The sequence below is a fragment of the Ruditapes philippinarum genome, unplaced genomic scaffold (assembly GCF_026571515.1).
Source record: "Ruditapes philippinarum isolate M1 unplaced genomic scaffold, ASM2657151v2 ctg4796_1_1_1_1, whole genome shotgun sequence".
Taxonomy (NCBI): domain Eukaryota; kingdom Metazoa; phylum Mollusca; class Bivalvia; order Venerida; family Veneridae; genus Ruditapes; species Ruditapes philippinarum.
This window is the reverse complement of record NW_026866707.1, coordinates 18,076-33,268: the sequence shown is the minus strand read 5'-3', so window position 1 is coordinate 33,268 and position 15,193 is coordinate 18,076. Positions and strand designations below refer to the sequence as shown.

General features: G+C 33.3%; 1 protein-coding gene across 1 annotated transcript; it reads left to right on the top strand.

The window, feature by feature from the left end:
- Positions 1-13,016: 13,016 nt before the first annotated feature.
- LOC132733427 (hairy/enhancer-of-split related with YRPW motif protein 1-like) lies at positions 13,017-15,074 on the top strand. The gene is made up of 3 exons (XM_060720075.1): positions 13,017-13,493; positions 13,783-13,878; positions 14,288-15,074. Exons 1-3 carry the CDS (start codon positions 13,125-13,127, stop codon positions 14,936-14,938), a joined length of 1,116 nt encoding a protein of 371 aa, XP_060576058.1. The 5' UTR covers positions 13,017-13,124; the 3' UTR covers positions 14,939-15,074.
- The last annotated feature ends 119 nt before the right edge of the window (positions 15,075-15,193 follow it).

Genomic DNA, 15,193 nt, shown 5'->3' with positions numbered 1-15,193 from the left:
AATTGTCAACTTGGCTTTAACCATCGCGTGTTAGCATCCGACCACTTAACACCTTTCTATCTTTTGATAAATCATTCGGATAAGTACGTACATTGTCCTTTTGGACTTAAGGGTGATAGTTTAACTCCCGGCGACCTCTCATCTTTCTAACCCGATTATAATGTTAACATCTCCGCGGCGAAAAGCACCGCCGTACGCTTTTATTTACTTAGCGCGTCTTATCCGAAATTGTGTAAACAATTTGGTGTTTGGACAAAACCGTTTCGCACTTCCTTAAGCTATTAAATAGATAAATTTATAAACGTTCACTATCCGTGCTATATCGTTATTATGTTGGCGGCATGGCCTTTCATCTATGTAATCCTAGGGAATAAACAGTTAAAGTTATTGTTGTTTAACTGATGTTGCTTCAGCCACATGTGGAGATATGATGGTGTTAAAAGTCCGCATTTCATTCAAAACATTTTGAGCGTTCGTAATTTTGGTCAAGTAAATTCCAACTTGTGTCGCATTCTGCCGTTATCATTGCCACGAAATGACTTAATATCGTTTTTTTAAGGTGTTTCTTTTTTTTTCAAACACTGAAAGTGTTTTATTTGATCTATTTTGTATATAAATGACAGCAGAAATGTTAACGTATTACGTGTTATTAGTACATTTGTCGAGAATAGGGGTAACGGTACCTGTCCCTTGATATTGTGTGTATGAAAAGAAGGAAAGAAAGTTTGATATTGTGTGAACCCGATGCTGTATGAAAAAAAAGAAAAAGAAAGAAAGAAAGAAAGAAAGAAAGAAAGAAAGAAAGAAAGAAGAAAGAAAGAAAGAAAGAGAGAAAGAAAGAAAAAGAAAGAAAACAAACAAAGTTTTTATAAAAATGATAAGAAAAGAACTATAACAGTTGTACAGAATTTCCGGGTTTTTTTTGTTTTTGTTTTTTTTTGTTTTTTTTTTTTTTATTGGGGGGGGGGGGGGGCGGGGTGTTTGTTTCTTTCATGTGGGACTTTTGTGATACAATTCTACAGTATATTTTCATAGAAAACTGGGGCTTGCGGAACGTGCATATTAAAATAGTACCATTTATGAATTGCATATTTCTCATTGGACCGGAAGTTCCTGTTAGCGCTGTCACAGATATGAAAACGCATTTACAATAGCAACATATAAAATAAGTATTTTCTATACATCAAAATGGCTCGAACAACTAAACCTAGAGTATTATAAATTTGTTCCCAGGATAACTTAAACCTATTAACAAGCATTAATAAAAGTATTAAATAAATTACATAATATATTATGACATCACATACAACAAAAAACTAAATGAAGTTAACAAGGCCCTCAAAGTGTCAAATCATAATTATTAATATTCATAGGAGCATGTCATAATCACTGAAAAGCTATCTGTCTCATTTATCAAGGATCTCTTTTCAAGCGCGCATTCTCGCACGACAGGTGGTGTCGTAAACTAAACTAGTGTCATGAAACGAAAACGAGGCTGAGTGTAAAGGAATCCCCGGGAAAATACCTGTGCATGCGCGATCCGATACTTGAAGTCGCGTGCAGCCGAGTGTCACTCCGGCTTGTTGAAGGAGCAGATGGCCCGTTTTCTGAAGTGGGGTCACAATTATGAACACAAAATAAATATGACATTTATTATTGTAACAATCTCGGAAGTCGAGAGCCCTCTTGTGGATTTCCTATTAACGGTTATCATTTTAGAAAATGGTTTGATTAAATCCAGGAAGGCAGATTCAACGCAAGGATTGCACGTGTCAGTCAACTGGTCTGTCTAAATACGTCAAAACTCTTAGCTGAATGGTCTGTTTAATTAATTGTTACGGAAAAAAGATACGTTTTTCCTTTCATTAAATGCTTAAATGAGTATTAATAAACTGATCATTTTATGAATAATACAATCGAATGTATCATACCGCATCGCGATAACCATGTAATTATTCTTTTATTTCCCATTTGTTAATGAATACCTTCAATAAGCGACTTCTTGCTTATAGCGACCGGACTTTCACTTACAAACTGTTGATGTTTTCTCTCATTTTTGTTGTTGTTTGTGTGGGAGGGTTGTTGTTTTATTAATTATTGGTGCTTTTTTTCTAGGGTTGCTTTTTGTTTTGGCTTCGGCAATATGTGAGCATGTTTCCATCAAGGACAACCCATGTGCTCACCAGATTATCCCAGAAGTTTATACACATTCATTCAATAGGACCTATGATAATATTTTAACGAAAAGATCAGAAGAAATAGATAATATTTTATAATTATTGGCCTTTACGGGTATTACGGGTATTGTCAGTTATTATAATACTGCACGTTTGTATCGTCATTTTTCATTGGATAATCGTGACGTTTATATAGTTTTATATACACGGCTGCTGTCTATTCATGAAGAAATCTTGTTTTTTTTCTCTAAAAATGATGCTTGCTGTATTATAAATTCGTTATAAAGATTGTTGACAGGTTATATGGCCGTATATAAACGGCTATTTGCAATATAACCCTCGCCTTACGGCTCGGGTTATATTTACAAATAGCCGTTTATATAGGGCCATATAACCTGTCAACGATCTTTATAACTAATAATATATACTTGAATTAAACGTGTCTATGAAAGTTTTATAATTTTGCAAAATAAGTAAATAAATAAGTAATGTAAGCTAGAAAACGGTAAAGACGCCTGATATAATTATTTGTCTACAGAATCTGTTCAAATAGATATGTCATTCTATGTAATCCATTTCGAAACTCATAAACTTATTCTGAGAACAAACATACCATTGTCTTACATCTACATTGCATATACATAGAAAATTGAAATTCTGACATTTTCATGAAATAATGACCTCATACTGGCATCTCTGTGTTTCCTGAACGCGCACGCGATTCACCGGAACCGGTGCTTAATTCAGTTGTTAATTTGTTACATACTTAATTCTTACTTGCTGAAATCTAACTTACTTGTGTATCAACAGCCAGTTGACACTAATTGATTAATCAGCAATTAACACGGCTTCACGTGCTATATTACCGCGTGAGTCGTGAAGCTGACACGTAACGTGAGAATTGTTACGTCATGAAAATCGCATTATAACGGTTACAGACTGCAGTGGTTTTGTGTATCTGGATAGCCTCAGTTCTGACTTGATGATTGAATCAATTGCTAATTAAGTTATCTTGTCAATCTATTACGGTCAGTGGTCATTGCTGAGGAAAGACATTGTCGGGTTTCTGGCAAGGTTTGGCTTGGTTTGCTGATATTTTCCGATTCTCATATTCAAGATTTCAATTTCATTTGTAAGACATACAAACGCGGGAAATATTAGCGCGTTTGGGACATAACATATATGTTTACATACATATTACATAATTGAAAACGACTGACAAAATATAAAGAAATAGAAATATTCATATTCATTTACAGTACATAGTATGCATACAAATTTTACATAAAATACTATATCACGTTTACAAGTCCAAGAATAAGTTGTTGAGGAAAATAAAGAGACACGCAAGTGTATCTAACTGATGAAAGTACGTAAAGAAACTAAGTTGTTACATTTTTTTACCTAAGCTTCATTTTCTTAGAATATTTTGGCTGATATGGAGACATACAGGTTTAAGTCCAGGTCAAGGTGTCAGAATGGAAAATAATTGTTTTAAAAGTTACAACTTTACTATATATACTCTTTATTTCCGCTTTTCAGCGATTACAACATATACAACATGAAATATATATACAAACATATGATACATGATTATGACAAATGTACATTTATATATCATTAAAGAGACATAATAATTAAGTTCAAGTTAAATGGTTTCATATACATGTATAAGCTTCTATATGATTATATTTCTATATGATTATATTATCATTATATCAAAGGTTATCTTAGAGCAATAAGTATTTAAGCGTAACAAGAAAAAACACATTTATATAATTGTTTTATACATATTTCATATTTAAATTTCATTTGAGTTATCTTACTGATAATGCAATGTAATTATATATGGTTAAAATGCCTCAGTATTCAACCTAGTATCACACATCTTACCGAAACGAAATATAAGCTATGTAAATTAGGTAATACCGCTTAAATATTTTCTGTCATTTGAAGTACTTGTATTTATTTAAATAAAACGTTTAGTTATTAAAAACTAAACAATCGTATATAAACTTACAAGCACTTTGTATGAAGTCTTTTTGGAGAAATTCAACAATGTCATATATATCCAAGGCACGAGGATTTAAAATAGTTCTTAAAAACGTCTCGCTGTTACATCCTTTCAGGAAGTTACTAAGTTCACAACTATATTGTTTTTCAACACTATTAAGGAAAGTTGTTCGAGTCTTTTTAAGTGAAATACATTTTGATATTACATGGAGATTTATGTCACTTGTTTGAGAACCACATTTCTTGCATGTTTTTACATCACTGTGCTTTGCCTCTACAAGAACTTTAGCAGTACATAATGCATGTTTTATTGAGTTTAAAGAGTCGGAATTTCTCCATAATATTGATGGGCTTATATCGGTATGTAAAGTTTTAAAGCGTACAAAATCATCATCGTTGTTCATTCTTTTTGACCAATGCTGTGTATGATATTTGCGTATAGCGTTAAAATCTGTTCGTTTACATTGAAACTTGTCAGGAAAGATTGCTGCCTGTAAGTAGGATTTAATATTATGGAAAGGATTGTATTTTCTTAAAATTCTACAGACGTCAATTATATATCTCCTTTGTCCACTAAATCGTCTGTTTGCATCTGTAAGATTTTTCTTGTCAATAAAGTTGAAGGCATTGTGCAGGTTTTCTGCAAGAAATTAAGCTTTCGTTTGTCAATTTCTGATACAGCAGGTAGCCATCCCAGAGCCATATCAGTTCGGATTCTCTCCTTGGAAAGTATTGAATGCATTTGGCAGCTAACCGGAATAATCTTTCCATCTTAAGGATATCAGTGTCTGTCAAATCATTCCATAATTCCGCTCCGTAAAAGGCAGTTGGAAATGTAACTTTTTTCACTAAAGAGGCCAAAACTAAGGGATTCACGTCGCCAGGAGTCTCGTCGATAGATAGAATAGAAAATAGAGATGAGCGGCCCTTTCGAATACGCGCTTCTACAGCACTTGAACATTTTTGCGAATTGTGTAATTCAATGCCGGCGTGAGTAACCGAGTCCACTGGACGTATGGTAGCACTTCCGAAATTAATATTTATATCTTTAAATGCATGTCTGCCAGAATTACCAAAGTGCATTAATTTGCATTTACTGTCATTGAATTCATATCCCCATCTGAATGCATATTTGTTCGCTATATTCAACTGGTGTTCAAGAGATTTAATATTTGGCGACAGAATAACGATATCGTCCGCTAGCGTTGGGTTACCACTTCTTATAGATTCAATAACCGTTCCATGACCACTTAGCTGTAATGACTGAAGAAGCTCGTCTATAAAAAGGAGATACAGCCATGTTGACAAAATTCCTCCTTGACGAATACTTTGTTGTATTTTAAAGCTTTCAGACAAGATTCCGTTGACTAAGATGTGTCCGGTTAAGCCAGTGTAACTATTTATGAGCATTCTTAAAAATATTCCATGAATTCCAAAGTTTTTCAATTTTATAAATAGCCCATTATGTCTAACATTATCAAAAGCACCAGCTGTGTCAAGAAACATAGCAAAGGTATTCGAATTTAGTTCACACTGATGAGCAATCGTTTCTTGAAGATTAAATGAAACCGTTAAGGGACCTAAGTATTTTTGGTAGGCATTTTGCTGCTCGTTTGGAAAATTCTTTCTATTGGCTTGGGTCCATTTATCTAATCGTTCGTGCAGTATCTTTTCAAATGTTTTGTATACTACGGGTAATAGGCTAATTGGTCTATAGCTTTTTGGCGCATCTTTCGGTTTTCCATCTTTGTATATAGGGATAACTATACCAATTTTACAGTTACAAGGTATATATGATGTTTGAATCATAGCAGAAAACAGTTTTTGAAGATATTTATTTAAAACATCACCACCGAATAGTAAATGCTCGTTTACGACTTTGTCAATACCCGGTGTTTTGCGCTTTTTAAGCGACTTCAGGGCACTTTCGATTTCAGATAATTTCACCGCTTCAGATAAAATTTCATCGTCTTTATAGTCATCTGATTCTAAGAACTTTTTTACTTCAATGTCTAATTGATCTAAGAATTTAGAGTCAAATTTTTCATTATTTTTTGGCGAAAATACCTGTTCAAAATAATTCCTGAAAATTTCAGCAATTTCATATGGGTCACGCGTGAGAATGTCATTGTCTTTTAGATCTGTTACGTCTGAAGCTGATTTGCCATTTTTTCTGCGAAATAAGCTCCAGAAAAGGCGCATGTCACATTCTGCCGTTGTATTGAGTTCTTCATAATATTTATCACGAAACATATGTATTTCCTCTTTTTGTGTATTTATAAAATGTCGCTTGGCAGATTTATACAGAATATAATTATTATCAGTCTGTTCACGTGATCTCCCATTTAAAATCCATTGTATTCTTGCATTTCTTTGTTCAATATGGGCAGAATTTAGTTTTGGCGACCAGTAGGGCTTTGCATGTTCATTATAAGTGCTTTTGGTAAGGCGTTTTTTGAGGCAAATTGAATTGCTGACACTATATGAGAATACAGAATTTCGATGCCATGAGGACTAGGAACAAAATCACTTAAATCAAATTCTAATAATTTTGTTTCTAGATAATATGAGTACATTTGAAGATCATTGTCTGTACATTTATTCCATGCTATATGATCAGTTTTCGAGATATACGCCATAATAGATCCACTTATCACAGTGCATATCGGTTGATGATCCGAAACTGAGCAACAATCGTCATCTATAATGTTACATTTAGTAATTAAGTCATTTCTCGATTTAGAAATCACAACCCCGTCTAGCATTTTACGTGTTGGCTTAAAGGTATAATCAAGTCCATTCGTTCGTGTTACTCTCAAATTGTTTTGATTAAGGAACTGTATCAGAGCTGTTGTCCTTTTGTCAAAAGATTCTGTAAAATGTAAATTTACGTTCCAATCAGCACAAAAAAGAACGGTTCCCAAGGGTGAGTAGGTATCGTAAAGACTCTGTAAGTTGTCTAAGCATTCTTTGTATTCTTCCTCGGTATAATTCACAGATGGCATATAAATGCTGAAGATATATACTGGAAGCATATTTTCACAATAAAGTTGAATACCAACAATTCTATGAGAGTTTGTGTTTAATATTGATTTTGTACTAAAAGCAAGTGATTTCTTATAAAGGATGCTCACACCTCCTTTGCCGCATTTTACCAAACTTTCATCACATACTGTGAGAGCCTTATAATTCCCGTGAATTGTATCTAGAAATGAGGAGGTAATTGGCTTAAGCTTATGTTCAATGATGCACGCTATATCTATATTATATTTATCAAGTAGATAGCTTATACTTCCAGCTGATGACATGGCCCCACGAACGTTCCATGTGAGAACGTTGCAGTACATTTTGGTATCAGTAACTATATTGTTGTATGTCATTTAACATGTAGGTATAATAATACTTAGTGTTGTTGTATATATCATGAAGTGGGTTAGTTATCAACTGACGGACAGTCCTGTTCTTCTTTCTCTTTGTATGTGTAAAACTTTGACTCCCATTCAAGTTCGGAGTACCACCTTCTACAGTATATTTTTGCGGGCCAAAATTTCTTATCTTCAACAAGATAGCATTGATCTTGGTAGACAGTTATTTTTGCTGATAGACTACCACGATGGGTATCTATAAGTTTAACTCCTACAGGTGTGACTTTATTTTCTTTAAGGTATTCGATTATGCCATCTCTATTTGAATAGGAAGCTATACCTCCAACATAATACCGCCTTGTTTTGCGGGAGCGGACACTTTCAAAGACAGGATAACTCTTTTGATGTTGATTCTCACTTTCTGCATCGAAAGAGGACTTATATAGTTGAGTAGATGATGATTCGGTGTTTTCGTGGTATTCATTTTGTGTAGAGTTATCCCCCTTTTCCTGTCTATTTCTTATACAAACTGGTATTGGTTGTTTCACGACATCTGCATATGACAATTGTTGTGTTTGAGAGTCTTTTGGATTTTTGACATCTTGTTTTTGCTGTGTTGTGTAGGTTTGTGATTCTTTCGGTTTAAGATTTGAATAATTCAATGTTTTATCTTTCAAATTTGTCGAATCTTTACTCTGAGTTTTAGCGTCTTTTTGGCGTTTCTGCTCCACAGATATAAAAAGCGACGGTGTACTTTCTGGTGTTTTTTTGGATTTAGTGATTTCAGTGGATTCACAGGATGCGATATTACCATTGTTTAAACACTTACTATTTAAGCTATTTGTATTTTCGTTAAGCTTTCTTTTTAAATGCTCAATGTCAATTTTCATTTTTGCTATTGTCTCGTTTTCTTTTATACCTTGTGCTCGTACCTGCGAGTTGTTTTCAAGAGTCTGCTTTAGATGTTTTATGTCATCTTTTAGTTCAAGAATAATGATTTTATCTTGAAGTTTCTCGGCTTGCAGACGGTCTATTGTCTGTCTGGCAAGATGTAAGTTACTTTCTATTTCAGTTATCTTTAACATAATACTCTGATTGACACAGTCGGGATTTGAAGTGCAGTCATCAATAGTTTCTGATTTTACACGTTTATATGTAAACATGTTTGCTAGAATTTTAGGGTCATTGTTATTTATGAATTCTTGTAGAGCGTAACAATCTACTGCATATCTGTGATAGCTTTTTTCAGACTTTGTCGTGCGACGGTGTATTAAAGAACCTCTAGGACACAGGTCAGATTTTTGTGCTTTTTGTAAGAGAATACTTCTGTATAGTGCAATTTCATCTTCATTGCTATGTGTCAGCTGAATTAGTTTTTCAATGTATAAGTCTTTTGGCAAATTAAAAAGAACTTCATCCAGAGTGTAGATGTATTGTTGATTTGAGACAGGTTGACTATCATAGTTTTCCTCAGTATCATACAGATAATGTTCATCGTCGTAATTGAACAGTGATTCATCATTATTCGCAGTCTGTTGATTGTCACCATGATGTATGCTTTCGTTTGTTAAAGTACAGTACTGAGTCAGTGGAACAGCCGATAAAGTAACAAATTTATTGTTATTATTGTTTAAGCTGATACTTTCTTGTTCTAGGTGCGCATAACTGTTGACTTTTACAGCAAAATATAAAGAAATAGAAATATTCATATTCATTTACAGTACATAGTATGCATACAAATTTTACATAAAATACTATATCACGTTTACAAGTCCAAGAATAAGTTGTTGAGGAAAATAAAGAGACACGCAAGTGTATCTAACTGATGAAAGTACGTAAAGAAACTAAGTTGTTACATTTTTTTACCTAAGTTTCATTTTCTTAGAATATTTTGGCTGATATGGAGACATGCAGGTTTAAGTCCAGGTCAAGGTGTCAGAATGGAAAATAATTGTTTTAAAAGTTACAACTTTACTAGAATTAATTTGAAATAAAACCAATAAAAAGTCTACAGTGAAATATGGAAATAAACAAAGTTGAATAAAATGTTAAGAACGTCTTTTTTATGATATGACGAATTTTAGCAGTTATGTTTTAGTAAAAATGATATTTTGTTTCAATTGGGCATATCTATTATATATACACAATATGATTACAATCAAATGCAAAAAAGGAAAACACCGAGAAGAAAGCTACACTCCCTCCTACACTGATGATTTGAGATGCGACTTTTCTGTAATCTCTTATTATTACAAAATGAAATTTTAATACATCCCTGTATATTTTCTTTATGATACGCAGTCGGAATTAAAATAAAATCTTATTTTTCTGCCATAATTGTTACATACAGTGTATAAAATGCTACAGAAATGCGCGAGTTTAAACCAATTTCATAATACTTCAACTGCACGCTATGCATACACATATGTTTCAAATCACGCAAGTCTCCATGGGAGTTTTCGGGTAAAAGTGAGCCCTACCGCGAAATTAAGAGTTTTACGACTGCGTCTTAGACCTGCGTTTATTTAATTAGGGAGAAAAAAGTAAATGTCAGATATAGATTTACGCCTCGCGTCTTTTCAAGTGACGGAATGTTTTGTTAGATGTCATGTTTAAACATATTAACTTTTTGGGTTATTTAATCGCTAAACATCGATCTTCTCAAAAAAAGTAAAGTATACCACCTGTCGCTGACGCGAAGTGTCACCTCTATCGGCACGCGACCTCGTAAAGAAATTACCCCGTTCCCTCATTCCGATACACTAACTTCCGTTTTGGATGACTGACGCTCTCGAAATTGTCGTCTGCTTATGAAATTTTACGGTTAAACCGGGATGTCGTTTAAATTATCATTCCGACACAGCCACCGGTTATAGCTTCGTCAAATATTGTAATATAATAATTTGACACTTTTGAAGCCCAGATGTTACAAGCGTGGCAAAGCGTTCATCGCGGTACAGCTGGAATAAAAGGTTGACATGTTTAAACGCCTTCTTGTAAATATTCTAAATATATTTTAAGAAAATTAAATATGTAAAACATGTTTTGATGATTTTATGAAAGGTGTTTTTCACCTTAATGATTTAGGAATGAAAAATATCGGTAAATCGATATCGTTTTGGCCAAAATAAAATTATATAGAGGTTCTGGTAAAAGCGGGAAAATAGGGTTGGTAGGGTAAATAGGAATAACATTTTATTTAACTTAAAAAAATATTCTTAAGAAATAAACTGCTTTTTACCAGACCATTTTTAACAAATATTTTTGACTGCTATGAAAATGTTTTTGGGTCGGTCGTATGGTTAACGGGATTCCATTGCCATTTTGTTTGGAAGTAATGTCTTTTCACCTTCAAAACATAATAATAATAATAATAATAATAATGATAATGATAATGATAATGATAATGATAATGATAATGATAATGATAATGATAATAAGGAAGTAGGGTTTTTCAAATAGAAATTAGTTCTATTTGAAAGACCCTGTAAGATCAAAGTTGTTATGATATGTTCTGTGAGTGATTGTTGTTGATTTAGTGATACCTTTAGTTTGACATTTAGGAGTTCGAATCCTACAGGGGTTCGAATCCTACAACATTCAACTCGCCCGGGCAGATTTCTCCGACAATTGATTCCCCTTATCGAAATATTTTCATTTAAAAATAAAACACGCGGTATATTTACCTGAAGTTCCGTCGACCATTGTTGTTGCAAAAAAGTGATAATCGGCAAAGATAACCTCCCAATAGCGGTGTTTTTGTAACTTAAAAGACGCCCGCCTTGCCTGATAAAGACAGTGATAACTTCTTCTATAAATATTAAACACATCGAAAACATGGGTGCGATCCCGCATTACACTATCTTTCTATAGATAAAACAAGTGTAAATAAACCCTTAAAGGCTCGTACCGGTCAGTGATAATATGATATAAGGGACTCCGACTTTGTCTTTAAACAAAAGTGTTAGGCTTTAACACAAACGATAAACAAATTATTGGGTTTAGCTGAATAGGGGGAAAGAGATTTTGTACCGTTACCTAGATATAGACCCTTACTATGATAATAAAATTAACAATAGATCAAGGGCCCAGCCGAAACACTTGTGTGAATTTTTTATCAAAATATTAGTCCGCGGTGCGTCGTATACTTGCGGTGCTCGTTTTATGTCAAGGGATTCTCAAATTAGCATAGACGCGATATACAGCTATATCCAATAATTAAACAAACAGTTTTCTTTTGTATGAAATGCATAGTGATAATATATTAATAATAATTTATTCAACTACAGGTTTATACATGACCTACTAACATTTGACCGATGTTTGATTAAAAAAACTGTAGAAAGAAATTTATGGTTACAGAGTTACCCGGCAACTTTTCTTTTTTTATACAAACAGAAATGGTCATAGCAACGCAAATCTTCATTTAAAAATAGTTTTAAAAGAAAAAAAATATAAAGATTAATACAAGAAAAGATATTATTTATAAGTACATGGCATTGACTTAGTTAATAAATTTCTTAAAATACATCTCAAAAGTGATATTGAAGAAACTGCACGGGCTTTTTTCGAAATGTGAACTGAACAGAATAGAAACATGTTTTTGTTATTCAGAACAATACAATATTAAACCGTTACCACGCTATTTTTTTAAAATAAACTTGTCTATCTTTCAATCCGGACAAAACCATTTGTCATATTTAGGGGAAAATTTTAAAATATATACTGAATAAAAAGCGAACGCTGTAAATCAAGTTCAGACGGCCCGGATGTGCTGGATGGTTTCGGTTTGCAATTGTCGCACGGGGCAATCTACTGCCGCCAACAGGGTAATGGTTTAAATGAATAACTTGTCCTCTAAATTGTTAATTTTGTATAGGTACATGTACTTTGAAAGACATTGTTTCCGGTTTCACATCAGAAAAAAAATCACAAGCGTTCGTATCTTCCAGTTAAATATAACAATATACTAAACTTAACAAATTGTTAGCTATCAATGTTTATGAATTCATTATTAATATCATAGATTTAATAATCATGATGGCAATATGATGTTCGTACGCAGCGAATGCATCCAAATTGTTGTTATTGTTGTTTGAGATAGAGAGCGTATGTATGACTTTATAAACAATAATTTTTCTTGTAATTTGGAAACCTTATAGTAAATTTGCGACAGACTCTTTTAAGCTTTCTCTTTACAAGATTTTCAAGCATTTTCTTTATGTTCAAGAAATGCCGTGTATATAAAAGAGTCTAGGATAGGTTAAGCAAACGTCTTTCTTCGTAAATTTAATTTACTTTCCTCTTTTTCTTATTATTTCTTTGGCTCCGTTGCGGATATAAACAAGTGTCAAACAGAAGAACGGGACAGATGTTTAATATTTTCAGAAATACACAACCAGCAAAATAGCTATACTGATTTAATTAATTCGTCTGTCGGAATTTAATTTTCCTACCTGGTGACATTAATGCCGGCATAATTACTTTTCAGAATAATAGAAAATTGTTCAAGTAGAAAAAATTATATCCATATTGTACCGTTTACTATAGCGTGGCACGTGCCAAGAGAATGCGTCTGTCATCAGATTATTTTTACATTTCGAGATTTTATCGTCTGCTGCGTGTTGGACCAATCGGAAGCGCGTGCTCAATGACTCGTGAATGTAAAGCGCGCTGTGATTGGCTGAGAGTATCGACATCTGTTCACGGGACCGTTATGTTTACATTCCGATACAGCCACGCGCATCAGGGCATAAATACGTGGGAATTTGACTTTTTGGATCATACTCGGAATACCGATACACGAAGAAACATTCCTACATTACGGAAAAATAACTTTGGAATTATTTCTGTTATATTTTTCATGGATAAATCTAAAATGTGCGACACAAAAGTTTCACCAGTGCGACCAGACACTTCGTCTTCTTATCTTAGAAAGGTATGTACTTTTTTCAAAAGAATTAATGCACATTTCTTAAATGTTATTTACTTCCGGTTTACTCCAAATAGAGGAAACTGTTTGTATGTAAACAATAATTTCGAAAAGAATAGTAAAAAGAGCTACGTTTTATGACATGCTTAGGAACTGATTATAAATGACTAGAAAAATAACCAAATGTATTTTGATTGTTAAAATCTTTAAATATCATTAAGTTATACATATTCTTGAAATATTAATGTTGTTAGAATTAAGTTGTTAAAATTTATTTATTTATTTATTTTCACAGATAAAGAAGCCGCTAATTGAAAGAAAGCGAAGAGAAAGAATCAACAACTGTCTGTCTCAGCTGAAATCGATCCTATTGGAAAACATAAAACAAAATGTAAGTTGTAATTCTGTTACTTTATTCTACCAGAATATATTAAAATTCTGAATTTAGTTTACAATTTAGTTAACAACTTTACAATGATATTTTAATCTCTATTGTTGTAAATGTACGGTTTATTATAAAGCGTAATGATATTATAGTTTTCATTTAATTTTATTTCATCCTACAAGATATTTTAATTGAATAAAACAATTACAATAAGCAACAATAAGCCAATCATTCTGTCACATCAGTAAAAGATTATCTCATAATACCGCATCTGGTCTTTGTCATGTAGTTAACAGTGAAGACATTTAGATTTGGTTAAGATTATGGGATACAGTTAGTTTAAATGCAGTGAATTAAATTGATATCTATATAATTTATCACCAGTGACTAATGTAAATTTTTATATATTTTTCAGGGAGGTACTCAGGTGTCAAAACTCGACAAAGCAGATATCTTAGAGATGACAGTGAGCCATCTACGTCAGATTCACCACCAACAGTTGTCGGCTGCTATGGCTGCCAGCACGAGCGTTGTTCAGAGGTACCGTGAGGGTTACATGGAGTGCGCAACCGAGGCTGTACGTTATATGGAAACATCAAGAGCATATCCGAATGACATGGTATTGCGCGTGCGTACGAATCTCGCGCATAAAATGGGATATTCTCATTCACAGCCTTTGAGCAGTGAATCTTACCGAAATGACTACAGTACCGTGAATGACTTGAGTGTTTTAAGTGACATTAGTGCTACAAGCACGCCTGTGAAGGTCAAGGTCGAATCACCAAATTCGAGTGCTATTTCTACGGACAGTGGTTTTTACAGTGCATTTTCACCATTATTAATGCAAGTACCACGTGTTAAACAGGAGCGTGACATCTCAACAACTTCACATTGTTTAAGTGACAGCTCCGATGAGTCTGTACATGAACATGATGACGACAACGACAAACCAAGTTCTTCGCAATCAACTAAACCATCCACTAGTTCTAAACTGTCACTTCCGGTGAGAGTTCCGGTTAGTGTAGGCGATTCACCATCTCAGAAACAAGTCTGGAGACCATTCTAATATGGTTATAATAAAGTAACTTTTAATGTTATGTGTTTACACGAAAAATGCTCAAACTAAATGTGTTCAATATGCCGTATTGTGATATTTTGATATTGTGTTGTGAAATGTGAAATAAAAAAAATATGTTAAACTACTCTGTATTTATTTCATTTATCTTTATTTTCTAGTTGCATCCTTTTGGTATTTTGGACTTTTGATTTCCAAGGATATCTTACACTGCAATTTTGTGAATAACTATGGAATTCGAATATG